The following is a 23041-nucleotide window of genomic DNA, read 5'->3' on the forward strand; positions in this document are numbered from 1 at the left end:
ATATTGATTGCTTTGTTTCAAAGATATCAAACCCTGATTTGAAGATTATATAAGGGAAAACTCTAGCAACTGGAAAACCTAATCCCCACACCTCATTATAGGTTAACGACTTAAGGACTTCATTGGGATTCTGAAGCCAAACCCAACAATTTTCTCTGTAGTTGCGTGTTCTGATCTTACTTGTTCTATCATATTGAGTACTATCTTCTTTAAGATTTGATCGAGATTTATCTTCGATAGGTAAGATATAAAAAGTAATCACAAATCTCTTCGTCTCATTCTTTGGGATTCCACAATAACTTGTTATACTACCATATAGTTAAGTTATTGTGAGATGATTAATATTTCTAGGCTGTTCTTCGAGAATATAAGACCGAATTATCAATTGGTTCCTGTTCACCTTGATTTATCAAAAGACAGAACAAAAACTTAATAGGTATTTCTGTGGGGGACAGATTTATCTATCATAATAGACTTTCCTGTGGGAGACATATATGTTTATAAAATCTTCGGCTTTGAATCGTAGCAACTCTTAGTTGTGAGTGAGATCAGCTAAGGGAATCAAGTGCATAGAGTCCTGCGTCGGTGTAAGGAACGTGACTGTAACTTAATCGGTGTGAGACTTGGTTAGGGCTAAACTACATTCCAATCCGATGTTAACCTGTATTAGGTTAGTGACTGTATCGGCTTAATACAGTGTGTTGTTCAAAGCTGGACTAGGTATCAGGGTTTTTCTGCATTTGCGGTTTCCTCGTCAACAAAACTTCTGGTGTCCGTGTTATTTCTTTTCCGCATTATATTTGTTTATATAATTGAAGTATCACAGGTTGTCCGTAGTTCAATCAATTGGTAAATCCAACCTTTGGTTGTTGATTGAAATTGATTGACACTTGAACATAGGTCTTTGGTACCGTTCAAGTTGTTTCTCATAATAATCAGGCTCACGGATTCTATATGTTTGATTTGTTGATTATATTGAGAAACAAAGAGATAACCCTTGGATATATTTCCGTGATTGAGTCTGATTGTCTAGTTGATTCACTTGGAATTATATTGGAGTTAGTCCGTACAGATTCCCGAATGAAATATTGGGTGTGGTTGTTAGACTCCACTTTTTCAGTTGACACAACCAAATTACCTCAATTGTAGAAGTTCATGATTTGTGTTATTCCTCAATACGAAAGTTAAAGACTGTAGCTTGTTTCTTGGAAGACGCAACTAATATGGTTTGCACAAAAAAAAATACATCATAGACATTAGTAGATATCTTATCATTAGGATTTCCAGACCAATTTGCATCAGAATAGCCTTGTAATGCAGTGAAACCTTTAGTAAAAATAAATCCATGATCAGGAGTACCTTTCACATATCTTAACATTATTTTAAAAGCATTCAAATGAGACGTTGTAAGTGAACGTAGGAACTGCCGAATCTGATTGACTGCAAAACAAAGCTCAGGTCTTGTCCATGTTAAGTACTGAAGATAATCTACAATGGATTCGTACCTGGTGGGATTAGACAAAAGTTTACCAACACTTGCACTGAGCTTGAAAAAAGCAGGACAAGAAGTTGAACATGGTCTATTACCAACCAAATTAGTCTTCTTTAGATATCCCAAAACATACTTGGTATTAGATAGAAAAAGACTATCTTTATTTCTCTTAACCTCCAAACCTAAGAAGTAATGAAAATCAAATCTTTGACATAAAATTGGGTGCATAAGTGAGCAATAACAAAGTTACAATTAGCTGAACTATTACTAGTGATTATGATATCATCAACATAAATCAAAATTATGGTCAATTGAGATCCAATTTTTTGAACAAACAGACAAAAGTCTACAAGAGAAGGAACAAAGTCAATGTCAACAACAACATCCATCATTGTTTCATATCATGCTCTTGGTGCCTGCTTCAGGCCATACAAGGATTTGTTCAACTTGCAGACATAGTTAGGGTGTTCTTTATCTTGATATCCAGGAGGTGGTGACATATATATCTCACTCTTCTAATCTCCATGTAAGAAGACATTACTGATGTATAGTTGTTTTCATTGCCAATCAAAATTAGAAACAAGAGATAAGACTAACCTTATTGTGGCAGGCTTTACAACAAGAGATAAGACTATTATATGCAAGTGGTTATTAACTTCGACGTTAAGTTTGATTCTCATTTCTTCTCTGATTCCTTCTATAGAGTAAGAAAAAAGAATCTGTCAAAGGATGATGGTTTACAGTTTCCGTACCACTAAAAGAAACTACAATCACCAAAAATTGATGCCATCCTGAACTTCATTACCCTTTAGGTAACTGATCACATGCATGGTTTGTAAACTTAAGGCCAATTAAGTTTGTTATCTTTATTCATTGGATGAAGATCATGAAATATATATATGATTTCTACTTATTTACAAGAAACCATCCGTTAACCACAAAATGGATTTTCAATATGTGATGATTAAAACGAGTTATTTATGGTCGATTGATTTTAGTAAATTATCCAAACCATTGATATTGGTTTTTCTCCATCGTTTCTACAAGACCGGAGAAAATAAATTGGCATATCCTCTAATATCAATATGATGTGATTCATTGATCGTTTAAAATAAAGTAACCTTTCTCATTACATATGGTTTTTTCAATGGTTGGTCACATTTCTTATAAGAAACCATTGAAAACGAACCATCGGTTTCTATTCCTTACAAAAATCGATGAGATGAACTTTATAGATTTCTTGAAGAGTCCTTAAATACACTAAAATCCACGTTTAAGCAACATAAATTTTTATTTGTTGTATTGGTTTGCAGTTCCAAAATTATGCTTGTATAGAAGTTCTCTATTAAATAGACTACACATTTTATTTTGATGTTGTTTTTTTGTGATACTCATATAGTTGAGTTAGCAATACGTCAAAAGTTGTACTCATTTTTCTTCATTTTAGGTTTTACCCCTTATGGTTTTCTTGACAAGTTTTTAACGAGGAAATAACTCACTGGCATTGAATTTTCATTTAAAATGTTGATATTGTGTTTTTTTTTCCTTCGTCCAAATTTGTTCTATTGGTTTTTGTTGTCAAGGTTTTAGTGAGGTAATTTATTGAACCTGACAGTCATCAAATATTATATAAATTCGATTATTTAATAGATGTCCACATTTGATTAGACAAAATTAACATAAACATCTTTTTAGGAATTGGAACGTCCTTCTGAACTACTAAGGTCTAATCACAAATACGTTTTTTATTCACGTACGCAAATGTACTTGTAACTTGGATCTTTGTTGAAGAAACTACATCAACTACCTCAGCAAATCAGCTCCGAGAAGTTAGCAATTCATGGCATAGTTCCTCAATGTGTTTAAAGAAGTACGAAGGCATGAGAACACTATTATTCGAACACAATACCTCTTATGAAACACTAAAGAAGACTATAAGCACTATAAAAAAAAATCACGAAAGCATCACTATCTTTAGCATTCAAGAATTTTTTTCATCAAAATTGGAAAGTCTCAACTCAAAGATTTGTAAGTCAATATTTAATTGTAGTACTCATCAGGGGGGGGGGGGGGGCGCCATCATCAAAAGTGTACTCATTGGACTTATTGTGGTGTACTCTTTTTCCTTCATTAACGTTCTTCCCAATGGATTTTATGTGTCAAACGTTTTAACTAGACAACTAAGTTAAGTCTTTACATGCTTACGTAATTTAAGGTTTTTTCTCTTTTGAGTTTTCCCTGTATATCGTAATGACTTATAAACATTAATGATCATCAAGGAGATTGTTATAAACTTAATTTTATTAACTAAGATGTCTTTTTGTCTAAAATTAGAAATAACCCGTGTCGTAACGGCACGGCATGAGGTTAACAGAAAGGTCCAATAAATATCCAGAGATAGCTCATGCCGTAACGACACTGCTTTAATATGATATTTGACTGGTGTAATTTTTCTTTTTTCCGGACTTTAAATCGTGTTCCTTTGCAAGATAGTTTTCTATTTTGTTTTAAACGAAAATAATGTCTATAAGTACATTGTAAAATTATTCATATTCATTATCCAAAAACGAACACAAAATCATTTAAGTAATAGCGTGTATGCATATCTCACTTATGAGTTATGAGTAAAAATAACCAAATAAATCCCATTTCCCATTAGATTCATCATGCCAGTGTTTCTTTGAATATCTTGAGTTAAGAGGTGATGCAATGATTAAAGATTAATAAATATTGATTCATAATGAGAGGGGTTACAGAAACGATGACCGTCGGATGTCTTTCGCTAGAATGAGACTGGATGGTCGAATGGAACGTGTGTCTTTCAAAATGTTATCCGACCGTCCCAGCTCAAAAACCCATTCTGTTTTGTATTATAGATTAGGCTTTTCATATACTTGGGTACTAAGTCTTATATCCATAAATACGAGCTTAAAACTATATAATTACACACACATTAATAGAATTTTTCCTTCTTCTTTCTCTACTTTTGACTTTTCTTATTATATAACAAAATGAATAATGTTTACCAGTTACTTTACAGTTAGACAGGGATTGAACTTTTAATGTTCTACTTCTTAACAACATGAATTAATTGAATTGAAAAGACACACAAAATACTGCTCGAGTTAAGCATCTTCGGCACAAGTTCTCCCACATTCAATATAGGGATCTAAAATCTAGTGTTATCCAATATATTTGATAAAAATGAGCTCATAAACATTTTGTACTATATTTCTTGATTAATATAATTCTTTTTTGCATCAAAAAAGAAAGAAAATACACAAAATACTATGTAAGACATGCACTATATTTGCTCCTTATCTTGGGCTTAGTGGAGTTATTTAATGTTAGCCCACGATTATAACTAGGGGTGTGCAACGGACGGACGGTTGCGGATTAGGGGTCACCCGCAACCAAATCGTCAAAGTTGCGGATTTGGAAAATTGAACCGTGACAGGCCCAATTATCCGCGGATTTGACCTTTGCGGATCAGGATTGTACGGACCGGTTGCGGATTAACCGCGGATTATGGGTAAAAAAAAAAACCACTGCCAAAATGCCAAGTGCCAATACCTCACTGTCCACTGCTTGAGTCACTAATCAATAATCATGGCTATCACCGATGCAACAGCAGCTTCTTGGTCTACAGATCTATTCGAGGTCCAGAAGGAATAGCCCATGTTAAGGCTATACACGTTATAGGTCCACTGTGACTATTTGAGCCCTCCAAAGTCCAAATAGCTACATTCAAACAATGCTGGGCTTAGTGATCCAAATGCGGTGCGGTTGAATCCGCAACTTTGACGATTTGGTTTTCAATATTCAACCGCACCCAAACCGCTAAAACGTGCGGATTTGAGAATCCCATCCGTGTCCGTCCCATACGTCTTGCGGTTTGGGTGAAATCCGCAATTTTACGGACGAATACGGGTCAAATCCGCGGTTCCGGTTTTTATGCTCACCCCTAATTATAACCATTTAACAAATAATAGCCTTCAAGATAGTTTTTCTTTTTTGCTACCCTGGGCTGGATTCTGTAGTCGAGGTTGCCAGCTTCATATCCGGGCCTGGGGGTGGGGGTGGGGTTGGGTTCGTGGGGAGAGCTTCTGTAAAAACGGATTTTTGTTAGAAGGGAAGTCAAAATGGATATAAGGAGAGAGAAAACCGTCGTCGACCAGCTGATGACACAGACCGTACAAAAGTTACACCCATCTTTCCAGGTCCAAGTTCCAACAATTCCATCACTAGTAGCAACTTATCACTGAGTTCTTATACCATCATATACTTCCTCTTTGTTTCACTTGTTTGTATGCATACTTGAATACATGCTCGCTATGGAATATCTTCTCTCTTTTTTTTTTTTCTGTAAAGGAACAACACTTCTCTGATTATGAAACCGATCACGACCTAAAAAGTAAAATCAATCAATTTCTTTGTAAGCATATATTAAAAATACGGAATTCATCAAAAAAGTGTATACGTATACAAGATGAACAAGTTATTAAGTTAAACTAAATCATAATCCCCGAACGTAAACAAAATATAATCATCTCTCTTTTTCTAGAATTAGAGACGAAATTAAAGTATAAAAGAAATGATTAAGTCTTTTAACATTTACTTACAATATACACGATCTTCATAGTTCACAGTATTTAATTTAATATCAAAAAACCTGGTAGCAATTTTAGCTCCCCGTCACCTCAATTTTGTTGAAACAAGGATTTATTGCTGCTTCAAAATATCCCCAATTTCCCCCCATAAAATTTTCAACACATCGTTAACCAGAAGTTTTAATGGCCTGGTGGATGTATGGCTTATGTTAGGGCAATGAGCATATTTAGATAATTTGGTTCCGAAAAATATATCATCTCTTCTTCTTTCCCTATACTTAAAATATTTACCAGATTAGCTTGCAATTAGTCAAAGGATTGAATTTTTAATGTTACACTTCTTAACATGAATTAAATTAATTGAGTTGCAAAGAAAAACGCCATGTAAGACGTACACTATAGGCTCCTAATCTTGGCTTACAAATGTTGTTTATCCACAATACAAATTTTAGCCTTCAAGATGGTCATTCTTTTTTTCTTTTCCTACCTGCCAGGCCAACTAACCTCTAAGATGATTTCCTAATCTCATTTTTCACACAATCTTCCCTTTCTAGGGAACAGTTTCCCTTTTCATATGTCGGATAAAGAGTACTGTATGAAACGACCCGTGACAGAATTTCAAAACCATGTGTATGAGAATTAAATTGGTGCAACTGGTAAATCATTATTGTTATTCGGTTGAGGAATGGCTAAATCTCCAGCTGCAGCAACAGCGTGCCTTCGTTGTCTCTCACGTAGGTAAAGAACAGTTAATAGGCAGACAAAGAGAGTGAGGATTGTTGCATTGCCTTCATCCATTATCACTTTATCAACCCAAACCTCCACTTTCGGAAACAAACCAGGCAATGCATCAATCATATCAACCTGAAACAAGACAGCAAAATGTATCAGCAACATACAGGCCTTACAAATCAGCATAGAGACCTGTAAACAAGCTACTTATGAACTAAATATATAAACAAGCTACTTATGAACTAAATATATAAAAAAATGTCTACAGTTTTTTGTTTTTTTGTTTTTGTTCGCAGTTGCACAGTTCTTACAAACTAATCATATTTCCTATATTCCATGCACTTATGCACAGAAGAGTAATATTTGTAGCTTTTCTTCATCCGGTCAATTATTTGCAAAATTACATCTCTTGATTACGAAATTGCCTACGAAAAAAAAATTTAAGCATTACTTTTAAGAAAAAAGGTAGCAAGACAATCTATAACCAAACTTACCAGGATAGTGTTCGCATAGTTTTTCCTTACATACAAGCTCATAAGGGCCAGTGTGACTGGTAATTTTGCTGCAGGATCAATTTCTAGGGCCTGGTCATAATATCGTTTGGCGAGATGAAGATCAAGCGGACGCCCTTGGCCATGCTCATGCATGTACCCGAGGTTGAATATAGCTTGGGCATTCGATTGTGACTTGGCATGCAAGTAAGCCTCGGCAGCACGGTCATAGTCTCTCTCAGTGCCCTACAAATACAAATTGTTTATCGAGTAAAATAAGCCGATTGATGATGATAAGAAATTAGCTGTAGTAAACAAGCACAGTACCAACACAGAAATCACTTAATGGAATAGAATTCTAACACCCCAGCTACTAAAACATACCCTTCCGTAGTAATATGCATCACCAATAAGTAGGGCTGCATGTTCATTACCCTGCTCAGAAGCTTGCCACCACAAAGAATGTGCACGTTGGTGCCTTTCAGAATCTGTACAAAATCCAGATTCTCCCATACACATACTCCGCTCGCCAAATTTGTCAAGAATCCATGCAGCATTACTTTGTGCAATCTCATATCCTAGCTCTGCCAATCTTGAGTACAATAAGAATGCCTTCCCTATATCACCTTTCATGTATGACTCTAATGCCCATCTTGACAAGGAACTCCAAGGTCCCCTCTCAGCAACTAATTTGTATAACGTGGTAGCCTGTGAACAAAGGAGCACTCAGTTCAGAAAGGTGTAAGAAAAAAGATAACAATGAATGAATGAGGTAGAAGGAAAAAGAGATGAGTTCCAAGATATCTAATTTTGACCAAAACTGTGAAAATACTAACTGCTAGTGATGTAAAATATGATTTATATTCCTAAGCTTTTCATGCAACAGAAAATGAAAAATAACTTAGCTATAACGCCACATCTCTTATGATTTATCATTAGTCTTTCACCCGGACAACCATTAGACGGAATTTGGTGGCACTAACAACCAGAGAATACTAAACATCTACGAATTCGTAAATCCCAGTTTCTATCGGCAGCTATTGCTACTTGTTCTCTACAGAACCATCAGACAGCCTCTGAAACATATCCTTCAATTATGTCAGAAATCACTTCTAGCATCAGAGTGCTCGATGGTCGATGCAACGAGTTATCTAGTGCATAAATAGTCTATAAAACTGACACTTAAGACTCCATATTTTGTCTCTTTTTTGTCAAAATTAGTTACAGCTGAGTTTGATCGGTTATCTACTTCACCACCCTATTAAGAGGCATCTACATACCAGCTTTGTATCCAGTTCATAGTTCCTTAATTCCCCTACATGCTTGGACTAACATAACCTATCAAATAGCCAACTCTTATAAAATGTAAAATGTCATGTTCCAACGAGACTTAATATGTTTCACCAAAATGTCATGATTTATCTTTCACCCACACAATCATTAGATGGAATTTGGTGGCACTGACAACCAGAGAAAACTAAACATCAACGAATTCGTAAATTCCAGCTTCTAGGCAGCTATTGCTACTTGTTCCCTACAGAACCATCAGACAGCCTCCGAAACATAACCTTGCATTATGTCAAAAATCACTTCTAGCATCAGAGTGCTCGATGGTCGATGCAACGAGTTAACGGGTTATCTAGTGCACAAATAGTCTATAAAACTGACATTTAAAACTCCATATTATGTCATCCTACTCGACTCTTTTTTGTCAAAATTAGTAATAGCTGAGTTTGATCCCAGCTCATGGGTATCAAAACCAAACTACTTCACCACCCTATTAAGAGGCATCTAAATACTCGGACTAACATAACCTATCAAGTAGCCAACTCTTATAGAATGCAAAATGTCATGGTCCAAGGAGACTTAATATGTTTCACCATAAATTCCCCACATTCTTCTCCGAGTCCTTTGAAGCATCTCAATAATTTGGTGGAATGTCTGCTTGAAATTATCAACAACTTATGCTTCAGGACTTTTCTTGAAGAATACACTTGTCAGATGTTTTTAAAATGAGAAACATGCATATATATCATATTGGCCTTTTAGTGGCAAGTAGTAATCAGATTGAATAGGTTGCTTTAAGAGCATAGAAGAAAAGAAAAAAAAACAGGTAACTCACCATTGGGAGATTCTGCTTAAGCCCTTTCCCATACTGGAACATTCTTGCCAATTGGTAATATGCCTTCGGCTGACCCGCATTGGCTGCTGTAATGAAATACTTCAATGCTAGGTTTATATTTTCTTCTACACCTATCCCTTTAAGATACAGCACCCCAAGGTTATAATGACCACCAGCCTCATCATTGTCAGCAGCTTTTTCAAAATACTTTTTTGCCTGTAATGAAATGGTTTAGGTCCAATTAGATATCCAGAAAACGCAGCGATGGATATTTACAAAAATGAAACACTATATACGCATTCTCTGAGAAAACAAGAATAAATTAGAAGTAGCATAACAGCTAGACAAGCAAACGTAATCCTTTAATCATGAAGGCGACATGGATAAAGATATATTTAGCCGCTAAGGACATATTTTTCCAACTTTACTACTTAGCCATTCCGTTAGGCTGCCTTAAAGCAATGGGTATAAATTCCAAACTGGTTGAGTACAACAGGTAAGTACTTGACTGCCAGAAAAGCCTAGGATGTGCAGACTTGGTGAGCTACAATGTTTTCATTCATTCTATGATTGACAGCTGAAGAAATAATCTATTTTGTATTACCCCACATTTTTTGCCAACAGTTATCATTGTGTTGATCCAAGTGTGCCTATTGGAAGTATATCCTCTTAGGAGCGAAACTTCATCGAGCACGAGATTGGTTCATTAGAAAGGAAAAACTAATCTTTTTCTAGACTATTATAAAATATATGATACTAATCCAAATGTAAAGAGCAGAATATTACTTTTACCATGTCTAAATTCTTATTCAAGCATGTCGATAAACAGTATAAGGAATTAATGGACGAACTGGACGCAGTAAATATTCGTTTTATCGTGTGCATAAAGGATTGACCAAGGAACCAAATACCAAAGAAAAAATGAAGCAGATACGCAAATTAAAGAAATACAGGAAGAGAACCTAGAGCGACTTACTTTGGTGTAGTTCTTTTCCTCTACTCCAAAGCCTTTCACATACAGATAACCCATTCCATTATAAGCCGAAAAATGTTGTTGTTTAGATGCAAGAGTAAGCCATTCAAGTGCCTTTGTATAATTTCTCTCAACACCAGCACCTCTTGCATATATCTCCCCAAGTAATTCCATTGATCTTGGCTCTCCCTTTTCAACAGCCTTCAAAAACCAACTTAAAGCCTTGACATGATCACGCCTTACACCTCTTAATCCGAAATAATAATAAATCCCAATCTTATACATTGCTCCTGCACTCCCTTTTTGTGCCTGGTATTCACTAATCTGAAAATCTTCATCATCTTCTCCTCTTGATTTCCTCAATGCCTCTTTATTCTCCTCAGCTCCAGTATGAATTCTCACTGGTTCAATCACTGGATCCTTTGAAATCAAAAAACTCGATACCGCTGCTTCTGCTAGCTCTGCATATAGCTTCACTGCTTCTTTGTGCATCTGTAATCAATCAACCCAAACCAAATTTGAACAAAAAAGAAATACGCCAAAATTTGTCGAATAAACCCAAAGTTAGGTTTGAAATTACCTGTTGGCGATAGTAAGTATAAGCAAGAGCCATTTTAGACTGCATATTCCCAGCTTGAGAAGCAAATTGATGATATAAAAAAGCTTTAGCACCATTTTTCTCTCTCAATTGACCAGTACCATACAGAAACCCTACAGTAGATTGAGCATGAGGATACCCGTTAACAGCACTAGCTTCAATCTCTGCTGTAGCTTCTTCCATTAATCTATAATCACCATTACTAACAGCTTTAACCATTTTCTTAAGACCAGAGTAATAAAGAACATCATTCTCTGATTTAGATGGTATTGAAATAGAATCAGGTTCAAAGATCTGACGCCATGAACCTGGATCAAGTTCATCTTCTGATTTATTATCTGAATCATCAAATTCATCCCATTCAGCTGTTGACGATGACGAAGATTTATCACCACCGTCGATAAATGATGGCGGTGATGATGATTTATCACCAGCATCGACAAGATCGTCTTTACTGATTACTAGAAGGAATGGAGGAGATGCAGCATTTGCTGTGATGAAGAGAAGTGTGATTGTGAAGATTATTATGGAGAATTTGTATGCAGAATTATGAGTTTTTCGATTCATCTCTGTAAATTTTGGGTAGTTTAGAGAGAGGTGGGAGTTTTATTGGAGAGTTGAAAAGAGGAGGAAGACGATGAGTGCGTTTTGTTGATGGTGACCCGTCCGGGAACATCTAATATTGCCACGTCTATAAGTGATGAGAACTATTGACATCTGTCAGTTTCTGTCAGGTCAGACTGTTGAACCGGATTTGTGCGCTGAATCGGGACCCATCGACTCAATGTTGAAGCCAATATGCTAAAATGAAGATGGTGGGATGGACTGGTGGGATGAGAGACTAGGAGAATCTAAGCTTTTGGATGCTACGTTATTGAAATCGATGTTGGGGCTGCTGTAAAGTTGCAAGGTCGGGTTGTTTATGAGATTCATGGATTCTCTGTGAAGGAAAGTCGGATGAAGAATCTGTGAGGAAACAAAAATTAAGAAGTGAAACAGAGGTTGCAGAGCCGGAGGTGAGATAGATGATGATAGTGCAACATGTTTTGAACTGCGTCGAAATATTAACGTGGCTAGTGTTAACTCGGAATGCAAACTTAATCACTTGGTCATGCATAGATGAGTAGAGTAAGAAGTTGAGTAACTCTTCATGTGACAGATTACTTGCGAGTTCATACGTAGCAGAAAGACATGTTTAAAGGCTTTTCCATCTCTTTCAAGTGGCACGTAGGACTGCCTAACCAAGATGGTGTTTTCTCCTCTGAGTTTAGAGATCTGATGGCACAACGTACACAAAAGAATTTGGTTCCCTGTTGATAGGACATTTCTTAAACAGCATTAAATTTTCTTAACCCATTAGAGACCTGGATTGTGAAAGAAAAATCTTCCCCTTCTTGGGAGGGTTACTGAAACTCTAATAGAAGAAACAAGTTTGGTTTCAGACTTTCAGGTACTGCAAAAATCACAGAATCTCTAAATAACAAACACAACAAATATCTCAGTATAGGAAAAAGAACGCTAACATACTCTAAACATCTATCCGTCGTTCCAACAAAAATAAAATACTAAAATGAGAACTTCAAAATTCTTCAGAACATGACTGTAATTTATCGTTATCAAATTAAACTTGGGCAGCAACTACAATGCGTCCAGCAACTTGATCAAGATCCCTTCGGCCACTGGATGTGATAATCCTCCCTCTGCAGCAAAATTAAATTTCAAAATTATATAACCACCAACACATTGAAAGTTGACATGTTCATAACGCTTATTAGTTGTTATTTATACAGGTACCTTCCAGTATAGATGTGCAAATACAGTTCATTCATGAATAAGAACCATAAAATATGTGAGAACAGATAACTACAAACTCACCCTTTTGGGTCAACATCAACGATGTTCATGGCCTGTAGTTGTTGAAGAATATGACGAGCAATTGAACCACTGCTCTTGCAGAAATGGGGTGGACGATTTCCATTCCTCTTGCGCCCACCATAGATTTTCTTGAAACCACCAACTCCAAGTCCTTGCCTCAAGTAGATCTTCCTGGCCATAGAAGCTACAACAGGAAAAACTAATTACAACCCAAGCTTTGAATACAAAGAACAAAAGTCATGCTGTTTCCAAGACATTATAATACTGCTTACCAGCTCTGATGTAGTACCAGTCTGCATCATATGGAGCAAGCTCCTTGAATTTTGCAGTCTTGACAATGTCAGTCCAGTGGGGAAGCTCCATCTACTCAAATGGAAAGACATGTATGTGAAAATCAACACAAAAGATATAACATGAAACAAAAAAAATTATAAACAAACATTTTGTTCAAGTTATCACTAATCGCACCTATCTGCCATAAATATTTTGCTAAACATAGATTATCATCTTACGTTATGATAAAAACCCCTTATTACAGAATCAATTTGTATCCAATCAGTTTAAGTTTTGAAACCCTAATTGCCCCCTCAGATCAAGCAAATGAAACATACCTTCTACAAACAGTTTTAACATTTCATACATATAAATCAGTGATTAAAACAACACTTTTTCTAAAATAGGGCAAAATTGATGAATCTCTAAAGCTATTGAACGGGAAACATACACAGAGTTAACAAATATGAATCAATCAAACTGGAAAAACACCAAAATAACTAAAATACGATGTGAAGAGATGGAAATATACCTTTCCAGATCGCTTAAGATGAGCTGAATAATGCTTGACGAAGTCATGTGGGGAAACATCCTTGACAGTTCTAGCAGCCTCCATGGTTGGTACTTCTTTAGGGTTTACAGAGAGAAGACCTGCTTGGAAGTGTTTAAAGCGATATCACGTTTCCTTTTCTTCTAGGGTTTTTCTTCTACTGAAACAACTTGTAATATATACGTAAATACCCATCGCGTGAAAATGTTAGAAGTTATAGGCTTGGGCTTCTATAACAGGTTTTTCTAGGTCGGAAGAAAAGTATGGCTTGGTCCAATTAGGCAATTATGGCTGCAAGAAATAGAAATCCATACTCAAATGTCTTGGGAGCATACTAGATGGTATCAATCAACGGTATGCTTATAAGGGGTGTCCTAGCCGTGATGAAATTATTAGGTTAATCTTTAATTAGATTAAATTACTTAAATACCCTTTAATCTAAACTAAAATAAAAAATAAAAGTCAGTTTTAAATTTCTACATCTTCTATTCTTTTTCAGATTTAAAATAAAAAATCAAAGTCGACATCTTTTTCCATTGCCAAAATTAAACATTAATTCATGAAAATTTGATCGTCGATTAAACATAGCTATAAAATTCAACCGAGTGAGAAGATACTTTTTTACAAACCAGCTTCTTATTTAGTTATTTTTGACTGATATAATAGGTTTAATCATTAAAAAAAAAACTTAGTTTTTGCCGATTACAGAGTGAAATTCGGCTTATAATTTAGACTAATTATCAGCCGAACTTCACTTTGTTCGTCACCCTGAAGGTTCTTAAGAATAGTTCGGATGCTATGTTTATCTTAATTATCAGCCGAACTTAGTTTGATATATTCAGCGAACCACTACACCATTTTTCCCGATTAACAACTAAATTTTGCAACAGCTCTTACGAAGTTGCGAATTTTTGAGCCGTGTTGCAATTCGCAACGACTGACCGTATCACTTGTGCTGCCTGCTTGTGTGCAAAGTAACACCAGGATTGCACGTGTGTGACGAGTTTGAGTGGATGGAAACACTATTTTTGATGGTTTGGATTTTCTCTGAAAAATATAGATGGTTAGAGATCTAATGTATCCCCCAAACCTATCATTTATTCCCGAACGAGAGAGAACATATTATTCTCTCCGCCTTTATTACTTTTCTATCTTTCTGCTTCTCCCTCACCATTTTACTCTCTGCTTCACAAAGAAATTCCGTCTCACTTCTTCTATAACCAAAATACCACCACCATGAGCTAAGATTGAGAGAACAATATCAACACATACCATTTTCTCTTCCATCATTCGCTGAAAACCAGCTGCAATTTCAAAGTTAGGTTTGCAAAAAGCTTGCTTTTTGACCTAATTCGAGATTTGGGTTCTTAGATCGATGCAGTATGACACAACTGACATCAGTATATTCTTCCTTCTCTTATTCTTATGGTAGTTTTATTGGTGGTTTGGCGTTGGTTGGTTGTAGGAGAGAAGAAAGCGGTGGTGGTGGAGGAGGTGGATGTGGGAATTCAAGAGTCGAGGTTAGTAATATTCTTGATTGATCTGTTTATTGATTCCTCCGATGAAATCTTCCTTTGATTTATCAATTATTTTTTGAATTTTAGGATTTTTATTGCTCTTGGACTGTCTGGCAGGTGGTGGTGGAGGAGATCGGGGATGGGGTCTTGGTGGAGAAGGTCATTGAGGTGTTGTTAGCAGAAGGGATGGTGATTTTCTGCAGAATACTATGCTCGGCTGCTCTCAGGAACATATGGGGTTGTTTCATCTTCAGCCTTTACGGAGATCGGTTTACTCTATGGATAGCTAACTCCCTCTCTCTATTTTTGTAATGAACATATGGTGTTTGATGAAATGACTTGTACTGTATGTAGAACAGTAGAAGTATGATGTCTGGTATCAAATGGAAGCTATGACGCCATCATCAGCTTCACTTGATGAGGGTGCTTAGCGATTGAGTTTCATATACCTCCATTTTTTTCGCCAACCTAGTCTACCTGCTAAGGAAGCACCTATCTTTGCTAAAAAATAATTGTTTGATGATTTTTTAAGATACATTGAATGACTCTGTTACTGTTAAGCTACATATTTCATACCTTAGAATCCGTAATCAATAAATCCAGTGTTTGTTTCTCAACTTCTTAATTCCTCTCCCAAGTAAGTTTGTTTTATCTCTTTCTTGGAAACCCCAATTTTGAATTTTTAGACCGATTTGAATGGGTTGTGTTCTAATGAAGATTTTTGGAAAAAGGGAGAAAGGGTCAGTCACTTAGAACAAACGCTACTGAAGTAAGAGCAAAAAGCAGGTTGATATCTCACTTAGCCCGAGGGTCAGTTCTGTGATGCCTTCAAAAACTGTGACTATAACTGATCAAGCTGGTGTTCCTGTTATAAAATCAGCTGCTGGTGAATCTGATTTTGATACCCCAGCTGTTATTACCTACGTTGTTTATTCATTCTTGTTTGCTTGTGCAATTTTAGTATGAATTATTTTCTTGGCATTTTTTAGTGCAATCTTTAGACAGATATACAATTTGACATGGCTTTGAATATTTAGGCTGGGATAAAAGCTATTAGCGGAGAATGGCCTCACATATATTCCTGATCAGGTTGTTGTTAGTAATGGTGCCAAGTAGTGTATTTTGCAAGCTTTGGTTTTAGTTTGTTCGCCAGGCGATGAGGTGCTCCTTATAGACTGTTTTGTAGTCCTTCATTTAGTCTTAGATATATTTTTTAAAATTTGTAGTATGCTTTTTTACTCATTTCTCCTTAGCTTTGCAACCTTCATTTGTTAGAGTATTAGAGACCGTACTATTAGAATTGTGACTTTCCACTTGTTAAATTCCGTAGCTTATGTTTTTATTGACTTACTGTCATTACGTTTGCAGGTACGTACTTTTCTTTATGCTTATGCTTTCATGTTTACATGGTTGAATACTAACCTTCAGTATATTTTTTTGCGAGGTAATGATCACTACTGCTAGGTGACAATAAAGTCGATAGACATAAACTAATATGTTCTAATCAAGTTGTCATATGTTTACAAAGACTAGGATATGACCCGTGCCGTAACGCACGGGATTGGATTTGTTGTTGGAAACAGAGATTTATCATTCTCCTCATTGTACACGACCTAAGTTTACTTATTGACCTAACCTCTAATTTACGTCTATTGTTTTGCATCGTGATGCAGTTCTAAAATTGTTACTTTTTGTGTTCTTCGAATAACATTAACCCGCAACTTATTAGTAGATAAATTTCTTAGTGGATCAATGATGACTGTTATGTAATTTTAATTTGAAGATCCCATGTCTCCCAAGAGGGTTTAGTGAGTGACATCTTATCTTTATATAGTTCTTTGTGGTGGTCTGTCATGTATATAGAGAAAACAATTTTTGGCGAAAAAATCTGCTAATTAACTAATCTTCAAATGTTACAACAATATAAATTTTCTCTCCTTCCTTTGCTTGATTTTCCAGTAATTATGTGTATTTGTCCTTAAACTTATCATACTATACGGACCATAGCGTTATTTATATGCCATTTGGAACTTTTTTTTATTTTTCTTAGTTATCTTCTATAACGTGACATCACCATGCATACACTATCAAGGGCAAGGGTTTTAGCTTTTTCTTGTATATATTCGCCAAATGTCAACATGTTAACGTATTTCATGTATGTCTTAGTAAGTGTGAGCGAGGAGGAACCCAAAATAGGATCATTGGTTTGCAAAGTCTCTTCTTTTGGAAGTGTTTCAAATGGACAATCTCAAGACTGGCCTTAATTTGTTGCTCATTGGATCAGTAACTTCACTAATTCAGGACACTATAAACTTGGCCACCGGACTTATGCCAATCCACCGGATTAGTTTGTTCGTACTTGTAATTTTGGGTTTAGTGGATTAATTTCTCTATACATGCAATTTTTGGGTTTAGCCAAAATGATCTGGATTAATTTCTTTGTACCCGGAATTTTTTGCGTTTAGTTAAAGGAATCCTGTTGTTAGCAGCAAAATACTTCTACGACGTTATTAGATAGAAGCAGAGATTATAGTCCTTCATGAAATTATCCCTCCAAATATAGGGCCTAAACATACAGTGGCATTCGAGTGGCAGTAGCCACGAAACACTATGCCCGAACGTTGTAATTTTATCTACATCTTGATTGTAAACGGAATAATAATTTTTCATTTGGTGATGGGCTTTTCACAGTAATGTTAAATTTTCAAAATCCGATCTGGAAAATATGAATCCATGGCTTCACATGTCTGCCTAAAAAAAATTATAATTAAGGTTACATATGCAAGTGATGATGACAAACTTTTTCATAAGTTGCCTGTGGAAGGAGGGATTTTATGCCGGTAGTGCATGCGATTTCACTATAAGTTGCTGCAGATTGCCGGTTCTTAACAGAAATAATGTGTTAAGATGCCTGATATCTTCCCCTTAAGTTACATATGTTAAATATTGCAGGTTATACCCCTACCGCCACTAAATAATCTCATTGCTTCAGTTCCTCTGGCCACCACACCATCATCTAGTTCAGAAGATAATATATTAACAATGACAATAAATGGCTATCCGAAATAGTCAAGAGACCACCACTTCTTCCATATACCCAACTCAGCTCTATAAGAATCATCTCAAGTAGTTTGCGGGTATATATATGTATATATGGTGATCCAATGCATAACGGACGTGGTTTACGATGATTACCTGCTCCAAGGCCTCCTCCAGAGGAAACTCGATGTGGTTGGTTAATTCCTTCATCTTATCAACCTGTACATAAAACACATTTCCGATCCTTAGTTGAAAAGGTTAAAAACAGGAAGCTATAATTTTATGCATAGACGTCGCGTACACTACAATTTCCATACTTTAAATTTCATATAATCTTCTATATACAATGATACTTACACTCGGTCTTATTAATAACTGTAAATTAGAACAATATGTAAAGCGAATACCTATGTCGCTAATATAACCATGTACAATTGTATATAACTCACCCAATGAAAGACTTGCATAGGAACAAATGATATCAGTTGATATAGAAGACATATGGTTATATCATGAATCTTTACAATTACAATGACACAAACTAATCGACATCGTGCATATATAGGCCGAGGCCACTTTGTCAGAGTGTTCCATAACATAAGCTTGATGTAGTGGCGAAAAGACTCACCCAACAGAAAGTATCCCAAGTTAAAAAGAAAAGTGTATATGACATCAAACCAAATAGGTGGGCGATAGTATTCTAATAATTGAATTGTTTTTAATCAGCCATACATTTAGGAAGTCCACCCATGCATCTTTCACAATTACAGGAATCATCTTGGCAAAAAGAAACTTTATTTCAATTAAAACAAAAATAGCAATCAAACATGTAAACAATTACACAAATGAGTTTAACCTATAGACATTCAAGCATGCTATTTACTTAACAGTTGACACAAAAAGAAGTAATTCTTTCGCATCAAGCAGACTAATTTTTACTTTCATGGTTGGAAGGTCGATTTTAAAATTTCGTAGGGCTTATACGGTGGCCGTATATAGTGGGTTAGAACTTAGAAATGTACAATCAGTGGTGGAAACCCTTACGTCCAGTACTTGAATATGTATATCATCCTCGATCTGCTGTAAGATACGTGTTAAACAAAAACACAACTATATCAATGACAAAAAGCAGTATCTCTTGACTGATAGAAATACCAAATTCAAAAACCAAAATTATCACATATGGACTAATACACGAAAAGGTTACCTGACTTTCAACATGGGCTGCCACAAAATATGAACACAACTGTGTTTAACTTTGTACGACATAAAGCAATAGGCACACAATTTTTCAAATGCCGCAAAAGATAAATTTTGATTCAAAAAACGACTCAAATCCTTCAAATGTATAAACAATTCAAAATATGCAGAAAGGCCTCCCATACACCAAACATTATGCTTCTTTGTTTGAACAAAAACGTGTAGGGAAGTAACAAACTGCAGCATACAAACACTACTTTTGACATACATAATTTGGAAGATAAACTTTAGATGACATTCGTGCTGAAACTATTAAAGTAAATGTATCAATAGCTACATCTCGAATTTTCTTATAAGCAGTCATAGTATTTATTTTAGTAGTGATACTATGAAGGGAGTCTCCTCACTGTGAGTCCTTTTTTAGTGAGACACACCCATAGAACTAAAATGAAATTATTTTCTGTCGGGTATTTTGTCAAGCATGTGAAGTTCAACTGCAACATTGCAAAGCTTTGCCGTAACAAAAATTATTCATTAGAAGGCCAGAACCAAACAACAACGAAAACATCAAACACGCATCAAGAGATTTAATGTTGTACCCAGCATAAATGATAAAAAGTTACCGATTTGAAATTTCGAAGGAAGGTTTGATTTTTAACTTTGAACTGCAACCCCATTTTGGGGACGAAGACCAGATAAACTTAGACGGATTTTCGATTTACAGGAAAACACTTGGCTTAAAATCAACTTAGACGGAAGTTGCACCTTAATCTCTACTATCTACTTCGAAACTCTTAATTTTTAGCTGTAGAGAGTGATTTTGATGCTTTTACAGGACTCGCCAACAAATAATCGCTGCAAATTTGAGAAAAGCAACAAACCAATTAGCTATAACTCATTGGCATCAAAGAAGCATAAACCCTATTCGACTTCTTATGCTCATCTAAAGGAGAATCAAAAAGTTCAACTAAACAATAACGAAATGAGAAAAATAAAAATTATCGAAAGAAATAAGAAACCTAATCTGAGATAACCCAGATGAGAGAGGAAGTCATACATGAAATTGAAGAATTCTTTCATTTCTGTGTATCCTTTATAACTGAGATTCAATTCTATTGATCGTCAAAAAGAAGAAACGGTCTGTGAGGTGGTCAATTCCATTGATTTCCAAGAATAAGAAACGGCTGTGACATTGATTTGGTTCGTTTCTTGTGCTGGTGCGAATAAGAGAATACCCTCAATCACGACCGTCCTTTATATACCCAAACTGTAGATCTCCGTTGAACGTGTAAAACCTAAGAAGAGAGTATAAACACACATTGGCAGCACAATCGTGTACGTCCTTTATATATTCGAAATGTTGATGACCGTCCATATAGGAAAACACCATTGTCCCTTATAATATAGATCTTAAATTTTCTCTATTGTGTAGATGCTTAAGAGTTTCAGAAAACTAATTATGTTTGTCAACTTACTCATGACACAAGACATTAATATGAAAATTCTGAGATTACAATGTGCGGAACTTGTTTAAATAAACTTTGGTAGCCATACTTGGTTGGTATTCTTATAAATGATTTTGGTTTGTTTTTGTGTAGTCTAGGTTGGGAATTATGAACTTAAAGCCAGGGATTATGGAGAACAAGATGAAGAATGCTGCAAGGATAGCTTAGGAGATGATTTGTGCTTGGTGACTAGTGTTTGGGGATGGTACTCTCAATCGAAATTCATCCTCCGCGAAAGCATTCTTGTGCGGTAAGATCCCTTCTCGTACTTCCTTCTAGTAACTTCATACCTTTTCCCCTCTTGTCTTGCAAGATTAAATGGTATGCTTAATGCTGGCTAATTTAGTTTTTCAGGCAATGCATCAGGTTTATTATGTTGTCGTGCAGAAAAAGCGCATTGGGGTAAGTCTTTATTTACTGATCCTTAGTCGATCAGAATTGGACTAATGACACATATTATCTCTACTTTAACCCCTACATAGCAATTCAATGAAGTTTACATAACTCAAGTTCATTATTGTTTAGGTGGAGATAAGCTCCAATGCTGCTTCTCTAGGTACTTGGAGAGCTTAAAACTCTGTCAAGACTTTATGAAATCTTTGCTGGTAAGTTAGCAATATTGCGAAAAAAATTGAGCTTTTCTCCATGACTAACTCTGGGAAGTGAATAGATTGTTGTGTTATTGATCAATTGCAATTTTTCAATCTTTTCTGATGTAGCTTTGAGGAATTAGGAATTGGAGGTGTAAATTGAGAGTTTTCGGTGTTTGCAAGTATTTGTTTAGTTTTGCTTCATGTATTTCTATGTCTGTTCATTCTTTATCGAAAGCTTATGAGTCTTACTTGATTTTCTTTCGTCAGCAGCATCGTTCGAGAAACAATAGGTGCTTCGTATGCAACACTCCAACTCTTGGCATGTTCAAGGCTGCAAGCGATATATCGTTCTCCTCATCCTTCTCATCGAAGTAAGTAATCCAACCTTGACTAATGCACAAATACATAAAATGAACTATTTTAAGTCGCAATTGTAGTGGTGTGTAACTTCTTATGGTTCTTAACTCTGTTCACCGCGTGGGATTAGTATATCAGATTTGCTTTATATTACTATACGATGGTGCTTAAAATTGATTTAGTGGTTTAAAAATTTGAATCTCATGTATAAAAATAGATCTGTGAGGTTTAGCCATTCATTGAAAACCCATGAATATTACTCAATTTAATCGTTTCTTGATTTTTGAATTGATCTGTGTTTATTTGAATCTCACCTACGTTCTGAAATATTAGTCAATTTAATTTTATGTGTTTTTTATAACAAGGACCTCTCCTCTTCAAGATGATGTGATCCCATGGTGTCTGTTATGAAGGTGTAGAAGGCACCGCTAGAATCATATGCAGACATTGGTAGACTAGATGCTCAAATTCAAGAAATTAAAGAGGCAGTTGAACGTCCACTAACTCATCCTTGTGCTGGTAACCGGTGAGGCAATTAGAGCTTGCTTTAGTAAGTTATATCCTTTGACATATATTTCCTAGGTCTACCAGGTAGAAGTTAATAATAATTTTTTTTGGTACAACTACTCGGGGAAGAATGTTCAAATACCTGCGTTGTGTTGCTGAGTCAATAATTTTAGTGTTTTTTCGTACTAACCTCCACTGAACTTATTCGAAGCCGTGTGATTTGAATTTCAGACATTTAGGTTGTTTTATTTCAATGAACGACTCTCTTAGCTACTTATGTTTATACGTTTTGTCCTGGATTTGGCCTGAAAATGTTACATGGAACTCTTGACTAGGTCAACGATAAGTTGACTTGACTCTTTTTTTCATGTTGCAAAAATTTAGCAACGGCCATAAACAGTTGCTAAATTTAGAACCAGAATAATAAATTCCGGTCCGGCTAAGTTTAGTTGTTCTAAGTTTTTTTGGTTCTAAATTTCGCAACTGCTTCAAGCTGTTGCGACAATAATGTAGCAACAGCAGCCAGCAGTTGCTAAACCTTTTCGCAACAGCCAAAACCGTTGCAAAACCAGGAAAAAAAACACTTGGATGAACCGAAAACCGTTGC

General features: G+C 35.7%; 3 protein-coding genes and 1 long non-coding RNA gene across 4 annotated transcripts; 1 reads left to right on the top strand and 3 right to left on the bottom strand.

The window, feature by feature from the left end:
- Positions 1 to 6397: 6397 nt before the first annotated feature.
- Positions 6398 to 11684, bottom strand: LOC113275561 (ERAD-associated E3 ubiquitin-protein ligase component HRD3A-like). Its single transcript, XM_026525097.1, has 6 exons — positions 11001 to 11684; positions 10424 to 10912; positions 9448 to 9663; positions 7710 to 8033; positions 7329 to 7571; positions 6398 to 6966 (listed from the first exon to the last, which is right to left on the bottom strand). The coding sequence occupies exons 1-6, from the start codon at positions 11583 to 11585 to the stop codon at positions 6742 to 6744; spliced, it is 2082 nt and encodes a 693-aa protein (XP_026380882.1). The 5' UTR covers positions 11586 to 11684; the 3' UTR covers positions 6398 to 6741.
- Positions 11685 to 12387: 703 nt separating this feature from the next.
- On the bottom strand, positions 12388 to 13882 carry LOC113275562 (40S ribosomal protein S19-3-like). Its single transcript, XM_026525098.1, has 4 exons — positions 13699 to 13882; positions 13166 to 13256; positions 12894 to 13077; positions 12388 to 12718 (listed from the first exon to the last, which is right to left on the bottom strand). Exons 1-4 carry the CDS (start codon positions 13780 to 13782, stop codon positions 12640 to 12642), a joined length of 438 nt encoding a protein of 145 aa, XP_026380883.1. The 5' UTR covers positions 13783 to 13882; the 3' UTR covers positions 12388 to 12639.
- A 934-nt stretch (positions 13883 to 14816) lies between these two features.
- LOC113275563 lies at positions 14817 to 15850 on the top strand. Its single transcript, XM_026525099.1, has 2 exons — positions 14817 to 15236; positions 15351 to 15850. The coding sequence occupies exons 1-2, from the start codon at positions 15099 to 15101 to the stop codon at positions 15543 to 15545; spliced, it is 333 nt and encodes a 110-aa protein (XP_026380884.1). The 5' UTR covers positions 14817 to 15098; the 3' UTR covers positions 15546 to 15850.
- Positions 15851 to 17877: 2027 nt separating this feature from the next.
- LOC113275564 lies at positions 17878 to 20707 on the bottom strand. The gene is made up of 4 exons (XR_003323668.1): positions 20530 to 20707; positions 20096 to 20327; positions 18429 to 18491; positions 17878 to 18249 (listed from the first exon to the last, which is right to left on the bottom strand). It is a non-coding gene; the product is annotated as an uncharacterized LOC113275564 (long non-coding RNA).
- Between the last annotated feature and the right edge of the window lie 2334 nt (positions 20708 to 23041).

The sequence above is a fragment of the Papaver somniferum genome, chromosome 4 (assembly GCF_003573695.1).
Source record: "Papaver somniferum cultivar HN1 chromosome 4, ASM357369v1, whole genome shotgun sequence".
In the NCBI taxonomy this organism is placed as follows: Eukaryota; Viridiplantae; Streptophyta; class Magnoliopsida; order Ranunculales; family Papaveraceae; genus Papaver; species Papaver somniferum.

What these genes read in the sequence shown, in the direction of transcription:
- LOC113275561 (XM_026525097.1), bottom strand. Translation starts at nt 11,585, where the DNA reads ATGAATCGAAAAACTCATAATTCTGCATACAAATTCTCCATAATAATC. An exon ending in AGGAAAAGAACTACACCAAA is followed by an intron (nt 9,664 to 10,423) that starts GTAAGTCGCTCT and finishes ATTTCATTACAG; the next exon opens with GCAAAAAAGTATTTTGAAAA. An exon ending in TTAAGCAGAATCTCCCAATG is followed by an intron (nt 8,034 to 9,447) that starts GTGAGTTACCTG and finishes CTTTGTTCACAG; the next exon opens with GCTACCACGTTATACAAATT.
- LOC113275562 (XM_026525098.1), bottom strand. Translation starts at nt 13,782, where the DNA reads ATGGAGGCTGCTAGAACTGTCAAGGATGTTTCCCCACATGACTTCGTC. An exon ending in ATCTTAAGCGATCTGGAAAG is followed by an intron (nt 13,257 to 13,698) that starts GTATATTTCCAT and finishes CCATTTGAGTAG; the next exon opens with ATGGAGCTTCCCCACTGGAC. An exon ending in GTTGATGTTGACCCAAAAGG is followed by an intron (nt 12,719 to 12,893) that starts GTGAGTTTGTAG and finishes ATTTTGCTGCAG; the next exon opens with AGGGAGGATTATCACATCCA.
- LOC113275563 (XM_026525099.1), top strand. Translation starts at nt 15,099, where the DNA reads ATGACACAACTGACATCAGTATATTCTTCCTTCTCTTATTCTTATGGT. An exon ending in GTGGGAATTCAAGAGTCGAG is followed by an intron (nt 15,237 to 15,350) that starts GTTAGTAATATT and finishes ACTGTCTGGCAG; the next exon opens with GTGGTGGTGGAGGAGATCGG.